The 23,629-nt window shown below is 38.6% G+C and overlaps 5 protein-coding genes and 1 pseudogene across 5 annotated transcripts in view; 5 read left to right on the top strand and 1 right to left on the bottom strand.

The window, feature by feature from the left end:
- Positions 1-1,909, top strand: part of LOC145501112 (uncharacterized) — a 42,824-nt gene extending 40,915 nt beyond the window's left edge. Inside the window, exon 2 of the mRNA XM_081480665.1 lies at positions 79-1,909. Within this exon, the coding sequence (XP_081336791.1) occupies positions 442-1,014 (573 nt within the window). The 5' untranslated portion in view covers positions 79-441 and the 3' untranslated portion in view covers positions 1,015-1,909. The remainder of the gene's footprint in view (positions 1-78) is intronic.
- LOC145500997 (uncharacterized) overlaps positions 1-23,629 on the bottom strand; it is a 383,300-nt gene that overhangs the window by 277,089 nt on the left and 82,582 nt on the right. The gene's annotated exons all lie outside the window — the stretch shown is intronic.
- LOC145501580 (uncharacterized) lies at positions 3,005-4,373 on the top strand (annotated as a pseudogene).
- On the top strand, positions 5,306-6,454 carry LOC145501579 (uncharacterized). The gene has a single exon (XM_081481025.1). It carries the CDS (start codon positions 5,306-5,308, stop codon positions 6,452-6,454), a length of 1,149 nt encoding a protein of 382 aa, XP_081337151.1.
- On the top strand, positions 15,895-19,477 carry LOC145500976 (uncharacterized). Its single transcript, XM_081480551.1, has 3 exons — positions 15,895-16,113; positions 16,411-16,475; positions 16,621-19,477. Exons 1-3 carry the CDS (start codon positions 16,103-16,105, stop codon positions 18,615-18,617), a joined length of 2,073 nt encoding a protein of 690 aa, XP_081336677.1. The 5' UTR covers positions 15,895-16,102; the 3' UTR covers positions 18,618-19,477.
- On the top strand, positions 22,173-23,191 carry LOC145501578 (uncharacterized). Its single transcript, XM_081481024.1, has 3 exons — positions 22,173-22,449; positions 22,599-22,671; positions 22,951-23,191. Exons 1-3 carry the CDS (start codon positions 22,173-22,175, stop codon positions 23,189-23,191), a joined length of 591 nt encoding a protein of 196 aa, XP_081337150.1.

The raw sequence follows: 23,629 nt of genomic DNA, 5'->3' as shown, positions 1-23,629 counted from the left end.
GCACCACATTTTCAAAACCAATACAAGAAATGTCAAAAGAAGAGCTGAATGTTTGTTTGAAGTGCTTTTACACGTCAGCGAGGAAGAAAGATGGCAAGTATTATGAGTTCATCCACGAAATCCATAAGAGCCGCCATTGATCGTTTTCTTCGCTCACCCCACACAACAAACCGTTTTCCATAATCTCTGACCCCGCGTTCACTGACGCAAATAAAGTTTTGGATGCTTTCATGAAAGACCCAAGGAAAACGGGTAAAATAGCTGGCGTCGTTCACAAAAAAGCAATCTCGAAAGAGCAGGTGAAGAAACTATTTGAGAGCAGCGAACTCGGGCCCAGCCGACAGTTTGAATCCTGCCCAGTTACAGAGGACAGCTTGGTTCTACCTCGGCCTCTTTTTTGGAAGACGGGGACGTGAAAACCAGCAACAGTTGACACCCTCAATGCTTTCTCTACGAAAAACTCCACAAGGGGTTGAATACTACAAACTGAACAGAAGTCAGCCTCAATCCTTGCCGGTTACAAAAAATCACCAGGGAGGCCTCGCAGATGCTGAGGATGAATCAGATGCGAAGATATTTTCCGTCCCGGCATCTGAAAGATGTCCGGTGAAAACGCTCAAGAACTACTTGGGTCATCTCAATCCAACATCAGATGCTCTGTTTCAGAGACCAAGAGATGGTCAAAGCAAGAAGTTCAATCCCGCAGCCGATAAAATCTGGTTTTGTAGCGCACCTCTCGGTACAACTACGCTCGACAACATGATGAAAGAGATGTCAAAGCGAGCAGGTATAGAACCACATCTCACAAACCACTGCCTGAGAGCTACATCTGTCACAGTGCTTTCCGACCATAATTGCAAGACGAGGCACATCAAGTCCATAACGGGACACAAGTCTGATCAGGCAGTTGAGTCCTACAACGAGCGGCCTTCGATGGAACAACAACAGAAGATGTCACTCGCTCTCAGTGATTTCATTGGAAATGCATCTTCTGGTAGTGCCACTTCAGTGTAGGCGAAAGAAAACAAAATCCAGCAGCAGAGCAGACCAATCCCAGACGAATTTCCCCATCAAGAGTCTGGGAAAGCTGTTCTTGTCGAAAATAATTTTTCCACCAGTTCAACCTCCGTTTCACGGCATGGCGATCAGAGAAGCTTTCCCCAGTATTTTTACAACTGTAGTGTAAATGTCCACAATTATTACTCTTCCCGATGAGTTTGAACTTTGAACACTTGAGGACACTGCAGTAAGGTTTTTACCAGTACAAAACAGACCGTGAAGTTTGGATTACTGTAAATTCAGTTCAGCTGTAATTTGCTTCGCTTTTGATTTTTCATTCAACTGTTCGCACGGCGGTGCACTTATAATGTGATCATGAGATCATGTCGTTTTGGCGACCGGAAGTCACCTCACTTTCCGGTCGTTTCTTAAACGTAAATAAAAATTTAGCAAAACGGAAGGTTGAGAATTTAATAAAACAATTATTCCATTCGCGCTTGTTGGATATGAGATTGGTTATAGCCAACTCGGCCCTACGGGCCTCGTTGGCTTTTTACCATCTCATATCCAACGCGTGCTCATGGAATAATTGTTAAATAATAATTACATAACAATAATTGCATGCATAGACTGTACAGACTTTATGAAAACTTGTATATGAGATGATACATATGCAGAAGTGCCAGATGTACTTTGGTTGCCCCCTGACAGTAGCAATGGTTGTTGCCTTGTAGCAAGACCCTGTAACTTGCTACGCAAGCAGAGGGTAGTGTTTTTTTTCACAATTTTTGGCCCAAGAGTGGATGAGACCGATGTTACTTTCTCCTTTAAAGAAAATAATATATCACCAAAAAAAATTTATATTAAATACGAGTTTGGTAAAGATATCACTTTTAAATAGCAGATAACCTCTGTCACTACAGCACTGACATTTTTTTTTAAGCTTAGTCTGCACATGAATTTCTATTAACTAGCATTTAAAAAAGAGACATTCTGATTACTGGGACAAATTGGTAGTGACCCCGTTTCAAGTGTCCATTTGACACTGGTTGAAAAAATAAATACCTTCACTTGCAACATGTGACTAATCCCCAGCCTGACATTCTGAATTTGCAAAATAAACTTAAGTTACTTTACTTTTTCCTGACTTTTTAAACCACGCTTTGAATAAAAATGTTTCTTTTAAATTTTGCTCAAACCAAAATTTGAAAAGGTGCCGGTAATTATTTCATAATTACAGTGATGTATGACCACTGTAATTGTGAGTAACAAGATGTACACGTTATAGATTGATTTTAATATAAAATTTTAACTCATCCCAAACATCATCTAAATGCTGTAATTGCATTAAACGAGATACACAGAAGCCTTGGACCAGCAAAAACTGGCAATAGTTGTGTCCAAGGTATGTTGACCTTTCAAGTAACCTAAACATAAAATAGCATTTAAAAATTATAGGCCTATCAGTGTAATCTTTTTCAAAAATTTTGACTCGCGGTTTGTTGTAAGATTGTGGTAATTGGGGATTTCCGAAAATTACATTGAAAAAATAAATAATGTTGCATGTCTTCTTGATCCCATACCAATGTGTGTTAAGAACACACCAAATTTTACCATGGAAGCCAGAGGAGTTTGATATGTGAAATGTTAAGTAATGTAAAATTAGGAAAATGTCCCCCCTCCAAATAAAAAAGATAACTTTAGGTAAAATAATGGTTTACAGTATGTATTGGAAAACTTTACAACTTTGACCAACAACCTGAAATTTAAGAGGGGTTGGCAAATATTGGTCTCCAATTTTGTCACTTAAACAGTTAATTTGATTTTCTAAATTAACTGCCTTTCCTAATTATAGCTTAGGGATGTTAATACTTTTTTTAAAGAACAAGATAATTTTAAATTTTGAATACCTATATGTTACCTTTTGCACACATCCAGCAAAACCTCTTTTTTGAGCAGCTTGTTGTTTATGATGGTTGAATAGTCCTGCAATTGGCTCCCACAGGTGACATGGTGCCTTCTTTGGTACAGCTGAACCTCCCCATTTCTCCATAAATGGACCTGAATTCCACCTTGTCACCCACAGAGGGATCACATGAGATAGCATTGATAGCCTGCGTGAACTCAGTGCGTTGTTGCCTTCGTTGTGAACGGATTGTCTTTTCTGTCCTGCGAAAACTTGGTTTTTGCCACACACAATGCCGCCTGATTCGCCTACTAAAACATCGAAAGAAATTCATGTAGAGATACACCCGGTACCAGGAGAGAGACCTTCCAAGTCTTCGAGACGCGGCAATGACAAAGACGGGAAAAAGGTCATAATTGACTCCCATCAACACGATGAAGACATGGCAAGTGCTCAGATCAGTGCTTTGCAAAAATCTATGGAACAAGGCTTTTCCCGGATGGCCGAGTCATTGACCACGGCCCTAACACAAACCCTTGAGAGGTATGTGTGTGAGGAGGTCACCGAGGGTGACTTAAACGACAATAACTTGTCAAACCCCTCACAAGACAAACCCAGCCAGAAGGCGGGAAAATCGTCTTCACCGAGCGAGCAGATGGATGTTGATGCCTCGGTCAATGACCTTTTGTCTGATGCCAAAGAACATGGCAATGGAAAGCAACATGAAGTCGACGAATCAGTTGGAGACTTCCTCAAAACTGATCAAAATGACCTGAAGTCGGAGGAGACGGGACCTCCCATCCATGAAGAGCTCGCTAAAATTGTGATGCGTCTCGTGCGGACGGCATGTTAGAAGAACAGCTGCAAGAGGAGATAAACAAATATCCGCAGCCGGAAAACTGAAGGTTTGACGAAAGTTTGAGTTAACCAACTGATTTGGGATAACCTCAGCTCCACCATCAGGTCGCAAGACTTGAAATTCCAAAAAGTGCAAACGTCTGTTGTTAAGGGCATGACAGCTCTTGCTCGCGTCACTGACGCCATCTTGAAACGAGTTAATGAGATAAATGCCGGGAAAGTGCTCGCCCAAGAGACAATAGACAGCCTTTCTCTTTTGGCACATGCAAATACCAAGTTTAATAATAGAAGGAAAGAGCTCATAAAACCGGACCTACACACGGATTACAAACCCCTTTGCTCAGCGTCTACAACAGTGTCGAAGCAAGTCAAGGATATCTCCGAAGTAAACCGTGTTGGCCAGAAAGTAACTACTTCCACCGTCACTCGTCATAAAGGCCCGACCCACTCTAACTTTGGATACAAAAGCCAATTGTCTGGTGGCAGAGGGAAATTTTTTCAAGCAAGAGGAAGTCAGAAGCATTTTTTAGGCTGGCAACAGACCGCAAGTCGCGGTTCTGCCACACAGAATTCAGACAAGTTTCCCAAGTCGAAGGGTCAAAGCAAGTAAACAAAGCTTCTGAGGACTTACCTGAGGTAAGTCAAAAATTGTGTCTTGTAGAACCAGGACAAACGGCAGGTAGATTGAAATTATATTTCCCTGAATGGAGAGAATTGACTTCTGATCCGCAGATTCTTAAAACCCTCAAGGGTTTTAATGTTGATTTTGTTGACTGCCCTCCTGTACAAATGCTTCCCCCAAAGGAAATCACTTTTAATTCCGAAGAATCACAGATTATCAGTTCAGAATTAGACAAACTTTTGACAAAGGGGGTCATTGTGAAATCACAGCACTGTCATGGAGAATTTCTCTCTACTATATTTCTTCGTAAAAGAAAGACTGGAGGGTATAGGCTCATTCTCAATTTGAAGAACTTAAATCAATATATTAGCAACCATCATTTTAAAATGGAAAGCTTAACTTCAGCAATCTTGCTTATGACACCTGGATGTTATATGACATCTGTAGACTTGCAAGATGCATATTATTCGGTTCCAATCAATGAGAAATGCCAAAAATATTTGAAGTTCTCCTGGCAGGGGGAGTTATTTCAGTTTACTTGCCTCCCTAATGGTCTTGCTTCTGCTCCCCAACTTTTTACGAAATTGCTTAAGCCTCTCTACTCCACCTTAAGGCAAATGGGACACACAAATGTGGGCTACATTGATGATTCATACTTACAAGGGCCCTCATTTAATGACTGCAGTAATAATGTTCAGGACACTGTCCACCTTTTCACCAAAGTGGGTTGTCTTCTAAATCAAGAAAAATCAATTCTTGTACCCAGCCATGAGTTAACATTTTTGGGCTTTATCTTAAACTCACTCACGATGACAGTGAGACCAACACCAGAGAAAGCTGAAAAGCTGAAACAGAAATGTTTAACTGTATTGACAAAAACTCATGTTTCAATTCATGATGTCTAAGAAGTGATAGGTTTAATGGTTCCTATGTTCCCTGGTGTTGAATATGCACAGCTTTTCTATAGAAGTCTAGAAATAGACAAAATCAAAGCTCTGAAAGAAAGTAGGGGAAACTACAACTCCGTAATGACATTGTCAGTCACATCAGTCATAGACCTCAAGTGGTGGATCAAAAATGTTGAGAGCTCGTTTAAGTGGATATCCCATGGGGATCCATTACTCTCCCTGTATTCTGATGCCTCAAGAGAAGGGTGGAGGGCAGTGTGCAAGGGAGATAAAGCAGGAGGTCGATGGACTGTAACTGAGTCTAACTGTCACATCAATGAGTTAGAAACACTTGCTGCTTTTTTTGCTTTGAAATCGTTCTGCCACTCAATGACAAATTGTCATATTAACATCTACATAGATAATACCACTGCTGTCTCTTACATAAATGCCATGGGTGGGACTCATTCTTTGGAATGTAATAAGATTGCACGTGAGATTTGGACCTGGTGCATCCAGAGAAATATCTGGGTGACAGCAATCTCATTACCAGGTAAAGAAAATGTTGATGCTGATAGGGAATCTAGAACATTTAATGATAACACAGAATGGTCTCTCAGTGAAAATACTTTCCACAGCATTGTTGAGACCTATGGCATGCCATCCATTGATCTTTTCGCATCTAGAATTAACAGAAAAGTTTCACGTTATGTGTCATGGAGGCCAGACCCTGAGGCACAATTTGTGGATGCTTTCTCTTGTTCTTGGTCTCAAGAACAATTTTATGCTTTCCCTCCTTTTAGCCGGATGCTTCGTTGTTTAAAGAAAATCGAAATGGAGAAAGGGGAAGGGATCATAATTGTTCCAGTCTGGCCCACCCAACCTTGGTATCCAAAGCTGATGAGTCTTTTGGTCTACAAGCCCAGACTGTTACCAGTGACAAGAGGGACATTGTATCTTCCAAGCAAGCCCAGTCAACCACATCCCATGGAGGGCAAACTGAAACTAATTGCATGCAAGTTATCAGGGAATCCCTTACGGAGCAAGGCATTTCTGCAGAAGCTACCAAGATTATCCTCAAGTCGTGGAGGAAAGGCACATCTAAACAGTACCAATCCTACTACAAAAAATGGCTTGACTTCTGTCATAGAGAACAGATTAGTACAGTTCGTCCCTCTTTAGCCCAAGTCATAGAGTTTCTACTGACTTTATTTAACAGTGGTCTTAGTTATAGTAGCCTTAATACTGCTCGTTCAGCACTTTCTTCAATACTCCCTTCAATAGATGGTATCCCAGTTGGGCAACATCCTTTAGTTATTAGGTTTCTAAAGGGAGTATTTGAATCTCGCCCAGCGATGCCTCGTTATACAGCAGTTTGGGATGTAAACCAAGTTCTTGATTACTTAAAGACTTTGTCCCCTGTTAATGAGAATTCTCTCAAGAGTTTAACTCTGAAGCTCACAATGTTATTAGCTCTAGTCACTGCTCAAAGGGGGGCAATCCCTTCTTTTTCTCAATGTGGACAGCATGATAGATTCTGGCTCCTCTATAGTGTTCAGACTTCAAGAGCATGTTAAACAGTCCAAACCAGGGTCCAAGGGTATGGTGATTGAACTTAAATCATTCACAGATCCAAGACTTTGTGTTGTGACCACTCTTAAGGAGTATTTGACAAGAACAAAGTTTGCAAGGGAGACTCGTTCATGTAGTCAACTGTTGCTAAGTTATGTTAAACCGTACGGTCCAGTGTCTAGAGACACGATTAGTCGTTGGATTAAGTTTGTATTACAAAGTTCAGGCATTGATGTTAACATTTTCAAGCCTCATAGCACAAGGTCAGCTTCAACTTCTAAGGCACAGTTGAGTGATGTTCCATTAGCAGATATTCTTGACAAGGCTGGATGGAAGTCAGAATCCACCTTTGCTAAATTCTATGACAAAAAGATTGTGGAAGACATGTTTGCCAATAAAGTTTTGCAGTAATATGTTCACTTGTTTGAAATTATTTACTACTAGCCTGTGCATCTGTCTTTGAAGTCTCATGTGATCCCTCTGTGGGTGACAAGGTGGAATACAGAAGTTGAACAAGACTTAGCGGAAGTTGAAGTTTGACTGGGATTCCACCTTTGTCACCATACACAGAGGGATTACATGCCCTCCCTTGGACCCACCCTGTTACTTACTTCCTACGATGCATATGGCTAGTGCTTTAAAGACTGAGTTCACGCAGGCGCAATGCTATCTCATGTAATCCCTCTGTATGGTGACAAAGGTGGAATCCCAGTCGAACTTCAACTTCCGGTAAGTCTTGTTCAACTTCTGTATTATAAAGCATTTTTAATTATAACTATAACTTTCATTGGCAGTTTTTAGACTTTAAAAGTTTGTACATTTAAACACTACATTTGTATTTTAAAAACTAAAATTAATGTCAATGTAAGTTTATTTTACTGTAGATATACTCAGTGTCTAATTATATGGTAGATTGAGGGGAGGACTGTTACCCCGCAAAATGTAATACTAATGCAAAATGTAATACTAACGCAAAATGTACTAACATCAACGCAGAATGTAATAAAGTTATCAATGCGAAAGTAATGACTTTCCAATGCAAAATGTAATAACTTTTTTAATGCAAAATGTAATAATGTAAATTGTAATAACTCCTGAATTGCAAGTACGTTCAACTTAATCAAAAATCAGTAACTGTATTGTGATGCTGACTTTTCTGAACCTAAGTTATAAATAACCTGTATATTAGGTCTACTGGTTTTATTATCAGTTCTACACATCCTCAAATCAAAATAAAAAAGATGGTCCTTTGTCACGTTGGTTGAACAAGGAAGGGGTGTGCGTGAGGGAGCGGGAGGACCTTGTTTTGTGTGAAGCATTATGAAATTATCTGCAAATGCATGTTCTTTTTTCTCATACAAAGCTATGGCTGATTGTCATGAGATTGTTAAAGAAACTTTGGCTTCCCAGTGAGAGGTTTTCAATTCTCTTCAAAAATGCCTCAAGAAAACTCAACAGTATGTCACCTTTTTTTTCTCTAGAAGAATTGTTACTTTCAAAAACACTAATAACTTGAACGTTTATTTGGGAACAATAACAATAACAATGCATGGACATAACAATATCTGCAAAACTATTTTGTGATTCGAAAAAAGGTTCAATCAGTTAAGCATTTAATCAATCCAAGGTTCATGACAGAAGGCACATTGAATACAGTTGTTATTGTGGGCATCATTGATGGCTCTTCTGTTTGCAATGGATGTTTGAAATAGAGAACCAACCGTTTCCTAATGCAAAGAAGCTGAGCCCTGCGCTTGCCCACAGAACAGAGTTAATAATTTCCTTTAACCTCAAAACAGCGCCACTATTTTTCCTAAAATAAGTAATAATGAAAAGCATTGTCCTGGTACAGATACGATATTGCCATCTTCAGAGTCCTAAGGTCAGATAAAGAGGGGAGTGGTAAGATGAGTGCTGGGTGAAATCTGTTCAGTAAAATTTCATGGGCCCCAATTTTGCACATTCTAGGTCATATAGCTTTTCGCCCATTTTATCCTCCTTTCCCGCAATTATCTTCCTCTACGTCTCCCATAGAATTGCTATACAAAGGAATAGTTTCAAAAACAACCCATTACAACACTCACCTTTTTCCAACTTCAATCGGTCACTGTGTGAAGGCCAACTGCGTGTGGAGTACACTGGTGTCCGTCCACTTCTTTCGAAGAAAACAGAGTACTTGAAGTCAATTGCTGCAAAATTACATAAACTACATAAAGGAGGCTTTTGTACTTGTAGGAACATTCATTCATGCCTCGCCTATGCAAGTAACATCACAATTATAGATGGTTTGTAAAGGTGTCTTAATTTACCCCAATTTTCTGCAAATTTACGACATTTGGGGCCCAGCAAAGTGTCCATGTCAAATCAATTTAAGTGAAGTGTTCCATTTCAAAATTTTTTTGCATCTTATCTCCAACACGTAACGATACAAATCAAGGCAAAAGTTAGAATTTCACAATTCTGTAAAAGCAAGAATTTTAGTTTCACCCACAGTAACTGAAGTGTACTGTGAGAGTTTATATGGATAAAGTTCATCACCTTACCTAGTTTGTTTTTGTCTTCCTGAATACTTCTTGAAGCCATTTGAGCGAAATTTGTTTCAGCTGTCTAACACTGATGAACTTTTGTTAACCTATGCCAGTCACATACAATACACATTTGACTTTCCACTATACTGCAAGCGGTTATATTATGAAAAAGGTCGGACAATATTGTATTTAGCCAAAGTAATCCAAAAAATATGCATAGTGAAATTGAGTTGGCACTAATGTGTGCGTTGTGGAATTAAGTTACAGCGAATGTGATGCCAGGTTATGTGCTACTGACAAGTAAAGGTGGCAGACAAAAAAAAAAAATTAAGAACATTCACCCGAAAGATGAACAAAACAAGACCCTGATAACTCGATAAGTGTGGTATAAAGATAAAAGAGGGTCAAACTTGGGTTGACGCTGTAGCTGTAAACACTTACAGCTACATTTGTAACACTTAATTTAAGGCACTTCAACACTAAACACTCAAACAGTAAGCACAAAAGTTCCTTTGTAAATTACAGTTATTAGACATTCAGATATTTGGCCAACAACACTACAAAGTAAACCCCATTCCAGTTTTGTTAACAAACTGAGTCTCCTTAAAAGGAGTTTGTTCTTGAGTAGAAACTTTCTATTGGACTTGTACTCCAATATAATATTACCATCAGTTCTATATGGACTGGTCATTTGGGGCGGCTACCTTAATGCGGACCTCCTACACCCGCTGGAAATACTTCACCGTAGGGCAGACAGAATAATATATAACTTGCCCTGTGATATCATGATGCCTACTGAAGAAGTATACCGTCTTTCAGACTGGAATACTGTAACCTTTTATTATAAACGTTGATTAATTTAACTACTACATAGCGTGTTTATAGGTGAAGCACCTGTAGCTCTTTCATACTTGACAAATAAACCTTGTACTGCATACAACTTCAGAAAGAGCAATAACATCGTCCTGTGTTTTAACTCGCAGTTTCTTAAATATTGTATTAGCTATGGAAGTGCTATTCTTTGGATGCTGAATGCTGTCTTGACCCATTTCACAGGCCAGTTCACTGTTTTTTAGCGCAAAGTGAAGAAGGACTCTTATTTCAAGGAACTTGATTTTAGCGTACAGTCGGTCTAGTCACTGCCCAGGCACTACCAAGATTTTAAATGTTGTTAACTATTTTATGTTTAAATGCTGTAGTTAATTTACTTAGAGGTAACAACTTTAAATTTATTTTAACTTTGTACCTTTTTATCACTGCTTTCTGTATACTTTAAAGTTTTTATTGTAATGTAGAGTTTTTATAAGTAATGTTATCCCTATTTTAAATATACAAGACCCCACAAGCTTTGAGCTTTAAATGTTATCATGTTGTTATTGTATGTTATTTTTTTTCCATCGTCGAGCACTTTCACCATGAGCCCCTGGTTCGGGAGAATGGGCAACCTGTGTAGCGACTATGTATTTAAGAAACAGAAAACATGTACCGTGTTTCTATCTAGTTTTAATGTAACTCTGCTAGCGTTTTATCATGCTACTCTACTCAATATGTATTCTGTGACAGATAGCAAGTATCTTAGCAATGTGCCCTTGTTAACGAAATGATGGCTGCTTCTTGGCATTTTCGAGGTGTCTGTGAAGAGTATTTAGATGAACAACTAGTACATTTCTACCAAAACAATTAGATTATTTGCTCTCAATTTGTATGCGTGATAGTTGACTCGGGCTGCGCCTTGGTCAAAATCTAATTGTTTGATGGAAACACGATTTAAACCAATCAGCACATGTATTTTCTTAGGAATAATTGCTAGAAATGGCTAGGAAGGTGGATACAGTCTGTAAAATTAGCATGAGTGTTACATCAATGCAGTTAGTATAGTAATTACGGTAATTACAGTCAGTACGGTACAATCTCAGTACAGAACAGTCGGTATGGTACGGTACTGTCGGTATGGTCGGTACCCCAGGTACACTCAGTACAGTACAATCGGTACGGTTGATACATGGGTGCAGTGGGTACACTCAGTACAGTACAATCAGTACAGAACAGTCGGTACATTGGTACAGTGGGTACACTCAGTATGGTAGAATCGGTACTTTACGGTACTGTTGGTATGGTCAGTACGATCGGTACATCGGTACAGTAGGTATAGTCAGTAAAGTACAATCGGTACAGCATGGTACTGTGGATACTGTCGGTACAATGGGTATGGTCAGTGAGGTGAATATGGTACATGTGGTAGATTCAGAACAAACAGAACATTCAATACAGTTGGTACATAGACAAAGAGCGGTCGATACAGTAGGCACAGTCGACAAGGTTGAATCCTCACATTGTGAAGGTTTACCTACACCCTGTGGAACCCAAAGTGCTATGTATGGACAGCTTTTACAAAAGGATTGTGAAAATGTTGCATATTTTTTGCAAAAAAGCCATTTCTTTGTGATCCAAAAACGCCTTTAACATGTGAATAAAAGAATTACCTACAAATGAGATTTACAGCACAAGACATACCGGTAGACGCTTACATATGTCATAGCTATTGTTCCTGCGAAACAGCCAATAGGAGCATGCCTTTGAACGGCTGCAGGCCTGCTCTTTTCCATGGAGAAGTCCCAGAAGAAACTCGATTATTTGTCTGCATTGCATTAAAGTATGAGAGGGATGAGACTAAGTGAAATTATGGAGAAGTGTGGTCTTTGTCGATCCACTGTTTATAGCATTTTGAAAGGGGTAATGACAACGTAAAGACGTCGTGCGCCAGCTGAAAAGAAAATTAGCAGGACTATGGGAATCAAGTGCTCGCCAAGAACGTCTCCTTTTAGGGCACGTCACCACTTCACATATTAAAAGAGTTAAAAAAATTGTAGAGTATTGGATTGAACGATTAACAATGATTAACCACGTTTAACCACAAAATAAACAAAACACATTCCTTGGCTCTCTTTTATGCTGATGGTTAATTGTGGTTAATCTTCATAAATTGTCTGCTTTTAAAGATACCCAACCCCTTGTTGTGCCAATATCAAGGTGGCAAAGCATTTGCCACAAGGATGTAGTTGCTTTTGCTTTTCTTGCTGGATTTGTGCATGGAAACAAAATGGTAGGTTGGAAAACCTGGAATTCGGAATTCGGAATTCGGAATTTTATTTAAAGAAATAAAAAAACAAATTAAAAAAATAAATAAAAAATAAATAAAAAAATAAATAATAATAATAATAGTAATAATAGGTACAGCACACATTTTGAGGAGGGTGCTATCAAGCTAAAAACTGGCTATCCCCTAGTGCCCCAGGACCATGGTTTGGTCTCGGCCCTAAGGACTCTAAGCAAACATTACGTGAGGATGATAATAATAATAATAAATAATAATAATAATAAATAAATGTAAAGAAAAAATAAATTATTAATTTAAAGTTATAATAAAACCTAGAATCTGAACTCTGGACTCTTGCGGCTTGACAATCAGACGGTTGCAGTTGAGTCACGATATGTGGTCACGCAATACCTTACTTTTAATTATACAAAAAATACAGAAAACAAGAAAAAACCTTAACAAGAAACACCCTCACATTCCCTGTACTTTGTTCATTGTTTCTGAGTAAAAGGTGTGTCACAAAACAGCTTAAAAGTTTTGTTAAAGCTTTTAAAGTTTTTCTGTGCTTTTAAGTGTTTCCGAATGTAAAGAGTTGCATGTCTGATAACATTGTAATTTATATATCTAGCGTGAGTACACATCTAACAAAAGCATTTGTTCTGTTTCGTGACTTTTAAGTGTGCTGTAATTTGTCGTTCAATTATCTTCATTCGTAAGGACACTGACATTTGCATCGCCACGTTATTTGTTGCTTCCTGGATTTAAAGACCAAAAACATGGACTATTCGTATTCCGAAATTGTTCAAGGTATGAATCACCTCTGATCGTTGAAAAATAGTTATTTTCTACCTTAAGTTTACTTTAGTAACGAAGTATTGCCAATACTAGGAAAGAGGATTTCATCGACTTCTTCGGAAGAAGAATGTGTCCCAAGGTGAGTCGCTATTTTTTTATTTAAAACTTATTTGTTTGCTACTGTGTGATTCTCCGTGATGAAGTGGTCATCAGTGTTTTTTTTTTTCGATAGCCAAGAAGTGCAAGCGATTTCTTCGTGCAAGCGAAGGGCAGCAGTACGTGGCAAATCCCGTTCTAAAGGTACAGTCATTTAATTTCTTCACCTGTTTATTAATTACGCTGCAGTTTCAAGTGATCTACGTGTTTTATATAAAAGTCTTTGGTTATGTAGAATACACTTTGGAAACTCAAATAAGAATGAAGTCAGTTCTCGTGACCAAAATCCACAAACATTTTAGTTATTTGCGTTCTTGAATCAGGGCAGATAAAATATTAGATAACAACTTACTTCATGTTGTAATGCTTTCGAGTTTTAAGGAAATTGTATTAAACGAATCGTGATGTTAGGAGAGAACTTGAACTTCAAGCTACACACCACTAACAAGGCATTTCTATTAGGAAAGAGGATTTCCTCGACTTCGTCTGAAGAAGGGAGTGCTCCAAGGTGAGTCACTGTTATGTCACAAAAAAGATATTTGTGTGCTAGTATGTGGTTCTGTGTGATCAAGTAGTCATCAGTGTTTTTTTTTTCGATAGCCACGGTGTGCAAGCGATAACTTCGCAACAGCGATGTGGCACATCCAGTGATCAAGGTACGCTCATTTCTTCACTTGTTTGTTTACCTTCTATTTCAAGTGACAGTTACAAATAACCCTTCAGTTGGTTAGAATTTCTTTGAAAGGCTAATTAAGCTAAAAAGGAGCGTCATTTACGAATGGCGGTTTTTACAATTGGCAAACTCCCCACGGAAAACCTCAAAAAACGGGGAGCAACATTTTTCGAGACCAAAATCTGCAAAAAATTTCACTTATTTGTATTCAGGAAACCGGGTAGATAATATTAACATAGCATCTCCCTTTTATGTTTTATGATTATGGTCGAGATCTAAGAAAAATATATTTTAATCTGATCATGATGACAGGCGGCAACTCGAAATTCAAGTTACACACACCACGCACACAATTGGAATGCAAGATTTGCAGTATTTTTTGCGTTATTGTGCTGTTTTCCAATTTCGGTTTAATAAAAATTAAAAGAAAACCTCGTACCGTCACTTTTAATTAGATATAATTGGAGTAGTGACATTGTGAACTGCAGGCAAATCATGGCAGTCTTTAATCTTTCGTTCAGTTTTTGTCTCGTGTTACCGTGACGTACGTCACGGAACACGAGAATATGGTGTGGGTAGCTTTGGCGCAGGGAAGTACTTCGTGTAAGATCTCACGTGAGGTTACGAAGCGACAAGTGAACAAGGTTAAAACAATGAATATATATTTATGGTAAATTTGTGGTATATTATATGTGTTCTTGCTCGAAGAAAAGTTTTTAGTTATTGATTTTAAATGCGCGTGACAATGTATTGAGTTAATTCTAGCTACACTCGGTTGTGGCTGCTTGGTTTTTCTTTGTAATATGGCCAAAAATGTCAAGAATGTGATTAACAGATTTTATCGAAGTGAATTAAAAAACTGGAGTAACAATCTTTCTTCAGGACACATGGAATGTTCTTTTCTCTAATCAGTTGCAGCATTTCACTCTAATTAAAATCTTTGAAAAAGCCGCAAGTATATCGTGTTGTGAATCACGCTACAAGATCCTACAATATAACGCAACTTCTATAGAGGGACAAGAACAGTTTTAATTTCACTTTTTAGTGAATGAATGAAATTCTAAAGAGGAATAATGTATGTGGGGTGAAGAGTCTGTAGTAAATGTTTCTTTAAATTAGGTGTACGCTTTTCAATATTCAATATCTCTGACACCGAGTACACTGATTTTTTTCTTTTATAAGAACGTTGAGGCTGAGATTTGCCCCAAAATTTAAGAAAATGTATGGGCTAAAATAAGAGCATCCTCAGGCTCAGCCAAATTTCACGCGTTCTCATAAAAGAAGAGTGTATTCACCAGCAAGCAATAAGAAGACACAGAAAGTGTTCAATGTTTAAATAAAGTGATCTCTTTTGGGATCAAATTGCGTAGAAGATAAGTAATACTTACTTTTCAGAGGATACCGAAGATTTCCTAAAGACTTTCGATCAGCATGACTGTGACTGTATGTATTTGTTACTAACAAATATACTGAGTTAAATCATCGTTCGAGAGGGGATAACACAAATGTGTTATTCATCGTACGCGACTTCTTCATTTAAGTGGCTTCTTCCAAAAGTGATATGGCAGTTCACATAAAGGTTACAATAACCTTCAAATTTGTTGGGGTAGGGGGGGGGGGAACAATGATACACATCCTTTATAAATAATCAACAGTCAGCAATGCTAGTTTAATTTCACTTTTCGCTATTTTCACGATCCCATAATACACTTTGTTTACCCCCCCCCCGAAACATTTTGCATAAGCATTGTTTTCAATTGCTCTATAGATGATTGTACGTCATTGTAAATGTCAAGAGAAATAGAAAACAATGCTTATGCATCAATTATGCAAAAATTTTGGGGGGTAAACAAAGTGTATTATGGGAACGGTGAAAACAGCAAATTTGTCATTCTATACTACTCGGAAACAATGGTTTTTAACATCCTTGGGAAAACTTTGTCTTACGAGAATCGTTTGAAATTTTTCAATTAGAATCCTTCTCGGAGACTGATACTTCAGAAAACGAGATGGAGAAGAGGTTAGTACTTTATTATGTTAGTTATAAGTTCCCAAAGTAACTGTCGGAGCTTATAAGAGGCCCCATAAAGCTTTCGGTCATACAGTTCAGGACCTGGTTAATTAAATTCCGCACTTTAGGAAGAATTTCTGGAAGGAAAAATGTCACCACTGTGAGCGTCATTGAAAACAACTTTATTTATACGCAGAGTATTCTTATTAATTTGCCATTTCATTGCTACAATTTTCATAGTCCTCCAAAGTTGTTATTCTTAGTTTGTTTACATCTGCTTAGTAAAAATTTACGTTCATTTCCTAGCATTTTCGATTTGGATGCAATATCTCAAAAACGACATGGAAAAAGAAGAGCTATGGATATGACAGGTAAGAATTTGAATAATCTAGGGCTTGTATACAACAGTCTACAGCAGTCTCAACAGGAAAATTTAGATTTAAACATGGTATTACTGTGAGATAACACTAAAAATGTCTTAATTAAATATCCTTTTCTTTCTTTCTTTTATTTAAGAGCTTGGAGAGCAACCGATTAGCCTTTCAAAGAGTGAAGATTATCCTCCTTTTAAGACAAGCGGAATTGGAACCAGCAGAAGCAATCCCATAACGATTGAATCCTCTCCGGTTAAAAAGCCCTTCGTCGATAGATCAAGAGATATTGTAAATATCGACGGCTCACCTGTGCGATCCAAATATAAATTAGGTTACGCTGGTTATGGGTCGACCTTAGCTAAGATGCGAGCTGGTAGTTCTACCAAGTCTGTGAAATTAGAAATGAGTCGCGAGTGTCTCGAAATAAAAACAGACAAAGGAAGTGATTCGTCTAGTGTAGAAAGCAGAGAGAGCGATGAAAGCGACCAGTCGGAGGATGAGGTTCGATATTACAATGACGATCCTCAATTTCCCATGCTCAGCACCGCAAGGCGAAGGTTTGAAGCGGGAGAAGTTTTACATGAATTTTCAAAGGACTGTGCAAACGATATGAAGTGTCAGTGCCAACCTATGCGGGTTCAGCGGAATGCTGCTTTTCTTATCGACTCACGATTCGTGCCGTTAGATGACTTACCTGCAGATGGTAATGGGTCCTATGTTTACAAAGGGCATTCGACACATACTTATAGACAGAAGGCAAATGGTAAATGGAAAAAGAGAAGTTCAAAATGTTCAGGAATCGTAAGGGAATCTGATGTCCATGTTATCAGAGAGTATCGGCACCACAAGGATAGCCCTGATTTTCGCCAAATCATTTTCTACGCCGGGGATCAAGCGGGTGAGATTTTAAATAACACGATTCTGTTACAGTATCAGTTTAACGGCAAGGAGCATCCCATTAAAGCTCTACCGCACGGAAACTCCAAATCAGGGAAAACATTTACTCGGACCAAGTCATCTGTTAAACGAGCTCTAGGCAAAAATTTAAAGAATTTGCCGACCAGCGAAGCGGTTGCGAAAACGAGGAAAGATTTAGGTGGTCCCCTTAAATCGTCTTCTGATGCAGACATTCCAAGGGGAAGAGCACAGGCGTACGATATGAAAAGAGAGCGTTCTAAGACGTCGTGCTCTGAACCCAAAAGAAAGCAAATCGACGAAATGACCACCTTTAACTGGTATGCAAAGACCGATGGCAAGAACTTTGTGCGAATGCAAGAACTGTCAGGTGAACCCTTAATAGTGCTTGCAACGGATAAACAGTTGGCGGACTTGTCGAGGTTCTGTACGAGCCACCTTGATTTCACATACCTTTCTGTTGATCCAACATTTAATTTTGGAGACTTTAGTGTCACTCCCACTTCATACAGAAACCTGCTGAAAACAAGGAACACGAATAAGTGTCCAGTATTTGTCGGTCCAATTTTCATTCACCACAGCAAGAAGAAAGACACATACACGCAGTTTTTCTCGAAATTGAGAAGTCTTGCCCCGCAGTTAGAAAACCTAATAGCTTTTGGCACAGATGGGGAGACTGCTCTCGCTGAAGCCCTATCCGAGAATTTTCCACAAGCTATTCATCTTCGATGTTTCCTCCAGTTCCGAAAAAACGTGGAGTCCAAGCTAGTTTCACTCAGTTTACCCAATCATCATCAGTACTTTGCAGAAATCTTTGGCAAACAAGAAGGCATTGTCTATGAGAAAGGTCTTGTAGACGCGACAAGTGAAGAAGAATTTGACGGAATTCTTGCTTCTCTCTCTGAGCCATGGGCACGAAGGGAGAAGAGTGAAACATCACAATTCCATCTATGGATGCTAGAAAGATCTGACTTGATGAAAAGCTGCATGATCGCTAGTGTCAGAACTAGAGCTGGCCTTGGTTTACCTCCTGAAAAGTTTTATACGAATGATTCGGAAAACACAAATCGTCGATTGCGACATAAAACACGCGGCAAAGAATTAGGGGAAACAGCTTTTGCCAAAGTAATGAAGGAACTCATCGAAGACGATCAAGAGACAGAGTTTATTTTAGGTGTATTTGGCGGGTCCGGGCAATATGCGTTCAGAGAGTCAAACATTTAGAAATCTCAAAGGAAGACTGGTTTGGAATGAGCGAAGCGCAGAGAAAAAAGAAGGTAGCCAACATTTATGCCCTGTCGATTGAGGACATGTATGAGCCAAGAGATAATCAGAGCCAGGGTCGCATGTTTTCTGCACGATCTAGTACAGTAGTACACTTACCAACTAAAAACGATCTTTCCTTGCCCGCGTCTTCAGTGCAAGATCAACTTGATCGCCACATTGCAATTCACATATGGGCGAAAGCTGGGTGACTTCTTTCACGAGAGGATACCATTCTTCCAGCCCCATCTAGAGATAATTCTTTAAAAGCATTCTCGGTGTTATCAGAATTTGGTGACGTGCCAAACTTTGTTCAAGTTTCCAGCAATGGGAAAATAACTTGCATGTGCAAAAACTTCAAACCTAAAAAGATTTGCGCGCATGTTGTTAGTGTCGCCGAAAAACAAAACAGTTTGAACGAATTTGTCAAGTGGTATCTGAAACAAAAGATACCTAACAACTTAACAGCTGTTGCCACGCTAGATGTAAACGTAAAAGCTTCCGGAAGGAAACCGAGCGCCCCAAGACGTCAAAGGCAAGCAAAAACTGACGTTCAAATATATAGCTCTTCTTTGCCGCCAAGTTCCCTGTCTGTATCAAGCACACCTCATCTTCCTCAAATACAAATCACAGCCGACCAAGGACGATCGTGCAGCGTCTCGTTATCATCGGCCTCGTTACATCCACCCATACGACCCTCTTTATCGGTTCCTACAGCTCCCCCCGTACAACATTCTGGGCTTACTCAATCTTGCAGATATCCGCCACCCACTTATCCATATTTAAATTCACTACCTATTCAAACCGCATCCGTTACTCCACATGTCGCTGTACCTCCAGGTTTTCCACTACCACCAAAACCTCCCATTCCACCCAGTCACAACCCATACTTTGTAACAAAACTCAAAGGAAACATTGCGTGCTGTAAAGGGTGTGAGGGTTTCTTTCGTAAGGATTTACCGGAAAACACTATCGACTCTGTTGCCGTAATTGGGCGGAAAGAGAGTGACTGGTATCCATTTGTTTATGAAGATGGATCAAAGTGCTGGAGAATGTCAAGAGTTCAAAACCACTACTACCACATAAACTTGCCCTGTCTGAAGAACCGTAACCATGACTTCACAATATCTCACTTAACATCTTTGTTAAGCAGGATGGAGGGAGGACTTATTATTTCTAATGCCATGGCACAAGAGCTATGGGAGAGATTCGGAGAAACGATATTTCAATAGCGTGACAGCCAGCTTAACTATTTAGGATTGCGTTACTAATATAGGCCACAAGGAATACTTGAAGACAAGAAAACTCAATGTACAATATACTATCATGCAAAGAAAGAACAATTAAACTTTTTTTAAAAAAAGCCAATGTTCCGAATTTCAATCACTATGCCTTCTCGTCCAAATTCATAACTTCTTTAACAAAGCTTCAAATCTCTTGTGTGACACACCTTTTACTCAGAAACAAAGAACAAAGTACAGGGAATGTGAGGGTGTTTCTTGTTAAGGTTTTTTCTTGTTTTCTGTATATTTTTTTATAATTTAAAAGTAAGGTATTGCGTGACCACATATCGTGACTCAACTGCAACCGTCTGATTGTCAAGCCGCAAGAGTCCAGAGTTCAGATTCTAGGTTTTATTATAACTTTAAATTAATAATTTATTTTTTCTTTACATTTATTTATTATTATTATTTATTATTATTATTATTACTATTATTATTATTATTATTTATTTATTTATTTTTTTTATTTATTTTTTTAATTTATTTTTTTATCTTTTTTAATAAAATTCCGAATTCCGAATTCCGGGTTTTCCAACCTACTGAAACAAAATACTTTCCACCGCACATTCGTCATCTCTGTTTCCTTTTTGTCCCATGTCCTGTCATCAACAAATACAATAGGATTATTTCCTGTGGCAAAAATTGGGGTATCTCCAGTACAAGCGATGTCTTCACACGAAAACACCAATAAATTATCTGACCAAGCAACGAAGAGATAACGATAGTCAAGCAACATGTTGCTTATGTTTTATCCCTTACTAAAATAATTCGTCTAAAAACTATATTTACAAATATATTTGACCAAATTAGATCATATCAATTTTCTGTGCACTCCACAGTCTAAGGCCCTAAAGGTTTGTTGTTTATTTCCAAACATGAATAGCAAAAGCGCAACAAAGTGGTCTCAGACAATTGGCGACATAATTAGTTGACACATTGTCTTTCAATAGTACTTTTAGTGCACCAAATAACATGACTCTTACTGCACAGTAAACTGTGGAAAAGACCCTGCCCCCTCCATTCAATGTTGCTTGTTTGTAGCTCAAGATCACAGCAGTTGCCACACAACATTGTTTGGGGGTGAGGGGGGTTGACAGGGCAAGCTAGGAGGGCAAAAAGGGATCACAGCAATGAAATAGGCAGTTAAAGGGGTGAATGTGTCAACAATTTTGTCACCGATTGTAGGCTGAGCATGTGCCGTTAGTATATAAGTTTGTTGCCTCACCACAAATGTTATCAGACACGCTTTGTCTACTTTTTAATGTGTGTTCCTGTTTGAATTGAGAGAATTGACTTGATAGTTACTTTGTTGTCTTCGGCAAGTACCATTAGTTGTTTCTCTTGCCTTTCATCTAATTCAAAATTGTCATTATGGACAAAAGTGAACTGCTGCACTCATCCTTCAAATCTGTAATGAAGAACATAAAAGACTGTTTTACCCAATTAATTTTTTATTACTACTTATTCTTCACTGTTAAAAAGCAAATATTCCAAAGTAACTAACCTTTTAACTTCTTGGTCATTGGATGTGATTAGGATACCATCTTTGGGCACATACATCCGAGAAGATGCAGAACCTTAGAGGAGTCCCCCTTGGATTTGGTTAAGGAACTCCCCCAGGTTATTGGAAATTAATGTATCGTCCATCATCATGATCAGTGTCGATTGCGACAGAATTTCACAAATCTTTTTCCTGAAAAAGGAAAGTTCTGTGTCACTTTCACTCATGAGTTACACTCTGCACAATTAATCGATAGAAATTTATTGATGAAAATCAATGTTAATTAATAATAATCACTGTAAGTTAAGAGACTAATTACTACATTCATTGGTAATTGACGAGTAATCAATGAACGACTTTCATGTGATTTTCAATCGACAAGTAATCAATGATCATAATAAAGCAATTACATTAATCGATGAGAATTACTGTCATTGATTAATGTAACTGCTTTTCATAAATATTACTCATTAGTTATTGATTGCCATCATGAAACACTTATGGGTATAGTTAAAGGACCACACTCAACCAAAATGTATTGCGGGCGAGCACTGTACCGGTGCCATTTTCTGTAATACAGATAAGACATATTTCCCGATTGTGTTCGATCATCGGACTGTATCATTGCAATCCGCAGAGACAGGCTGCTGTAGATACCTCCTTGATGTTCTTTTAGAATTTATAGTTTGTACTCTGCGTATATTTGGTAGTTTTCCTCCGCCATTTACAAACATGAAGCGTTCAAACAGAGGACGTCCGCCGTGTAAGGAAAGTCACCATGTTGTATGGCTTACAACTTCTACGCTAAAGTTGTGGAACGAGCGTAAAAGAAATCTAGGATTCACGGAGAAATCCAATAGTGAATTCGCAGAGGCCTTGCCTCATGGTATTGCGCTAGGGGAAGGAAAAAAAGCAACAAGTCGATCGGAATCCAGCAGCCATAATAATCGACAAACGGGTCAAGGAAGGAAATGTGGAATGAATGTGGTCAATGTTAGCCCGGTTCCGTGTAAGTCAAATTATTTTGTTTACGATGTTGTTTGTTGTTGGACACATTGAAAGCTGCATGTATATACAAAACATATAGGCTTAAGTTATTACTAAATACTGTTAGCGTTGGGTAGCACAATGTTCGCCTATTGATTCATTCTTCATCAGGTAAGAGACCTTTATTTGAGTCAACTCCTCTGCCAAAGACACGTTCACAAGCAAGGCACACTCTTGCTGAAAGGTATGTTAGTGTTTTAAAAGGTATATTCTTTGCATATATTGGATATCTATTTGCCATAAGTTTAATTTTTTTCCTTTCATTCTGTACAGTTTTTGTGTGATGCTTTACTTTTGCACTTCATTCTGCCCTTTATGAGAGTTTCAGGTGGTCATAAGAAAATGTGATAATTTTTCTGCCTGATCCTATTTTTTCAAGTCTAAAACAAGCATGCAATATTTGTCCTTTATGGTAGTAAGAATAATAGTTATTAAGTAGTTCTCCATCTTCATATTTTATTAGTACTATTGAGGTTAATGTCACTGGCTCCACCGTAGCTAGTCCTCAAGTGAATGACTCGAGGCAAACCTCCATGTGGAACCTTACCACCTCCTGGGAAAAGGCAGCCACCATAAATCCTTCGTTTGCTTCGCTGAAGGGAAATCCTTTCAAGGACAGCCCTCTGTCAGAATCTGAGCACTCTGAAACTACCTGTAGTATTGATGATGAAAGATGTGTATTCATACATATTTATTGTCAATAATATTATTGTCTCATTTGTTTACAACATCTACAGTATATGAATTGAATACATGCAGGTGAGCCCACTGTTGGTGCATGCCAATTTTGACAAAAGCTTGGAAAGGCAAGTCACAGAATGGTGCACAAAGGAAGTAGGCTTGACCTTGTAAGGTGTATGAAGCACTGGTGCAAGGTTGTCAGCAAGATCTCTGTATAAGAATTTGATTTGCATGTTTAAAAGTTCAAACCAAAGACAAATTTAAACTACAACATGCACATCTGCATGTGAACAAGTGGGTAGACTGTGACTGTTTTTTTTATAGTTTTTTAGCTATATGCTGTTTGGTTTTGTTTAGGACATGTGGCTCGGTGTCATACATTGTGTGTGGGGAGCATGAGTGGGTTGAAGGAGAATGCTCACATGGTCCCCTTGTTTCAACTGAAGAGGGGAAGACCTTCC

Source organism: Orbicella franksi, chromosome 10 (genome assembly GCF_964199315.1).
Source record: "Orbicella franksi chromosome 10, jaOrbFran1.1, whole genome shotgun sequence".
Taxonomy (NCBI): Eukaryota; Metazoa; Cnidaria; class Anthozoa; order Scleractinia; family Merulinidae; genus Orbicella; species Orbicella franksi.
The sequence above is the reverse complement of the archived record's forward strand: the minus strand, read 5'-3'. Positions and strand labels throughout refer to the sequence as shown.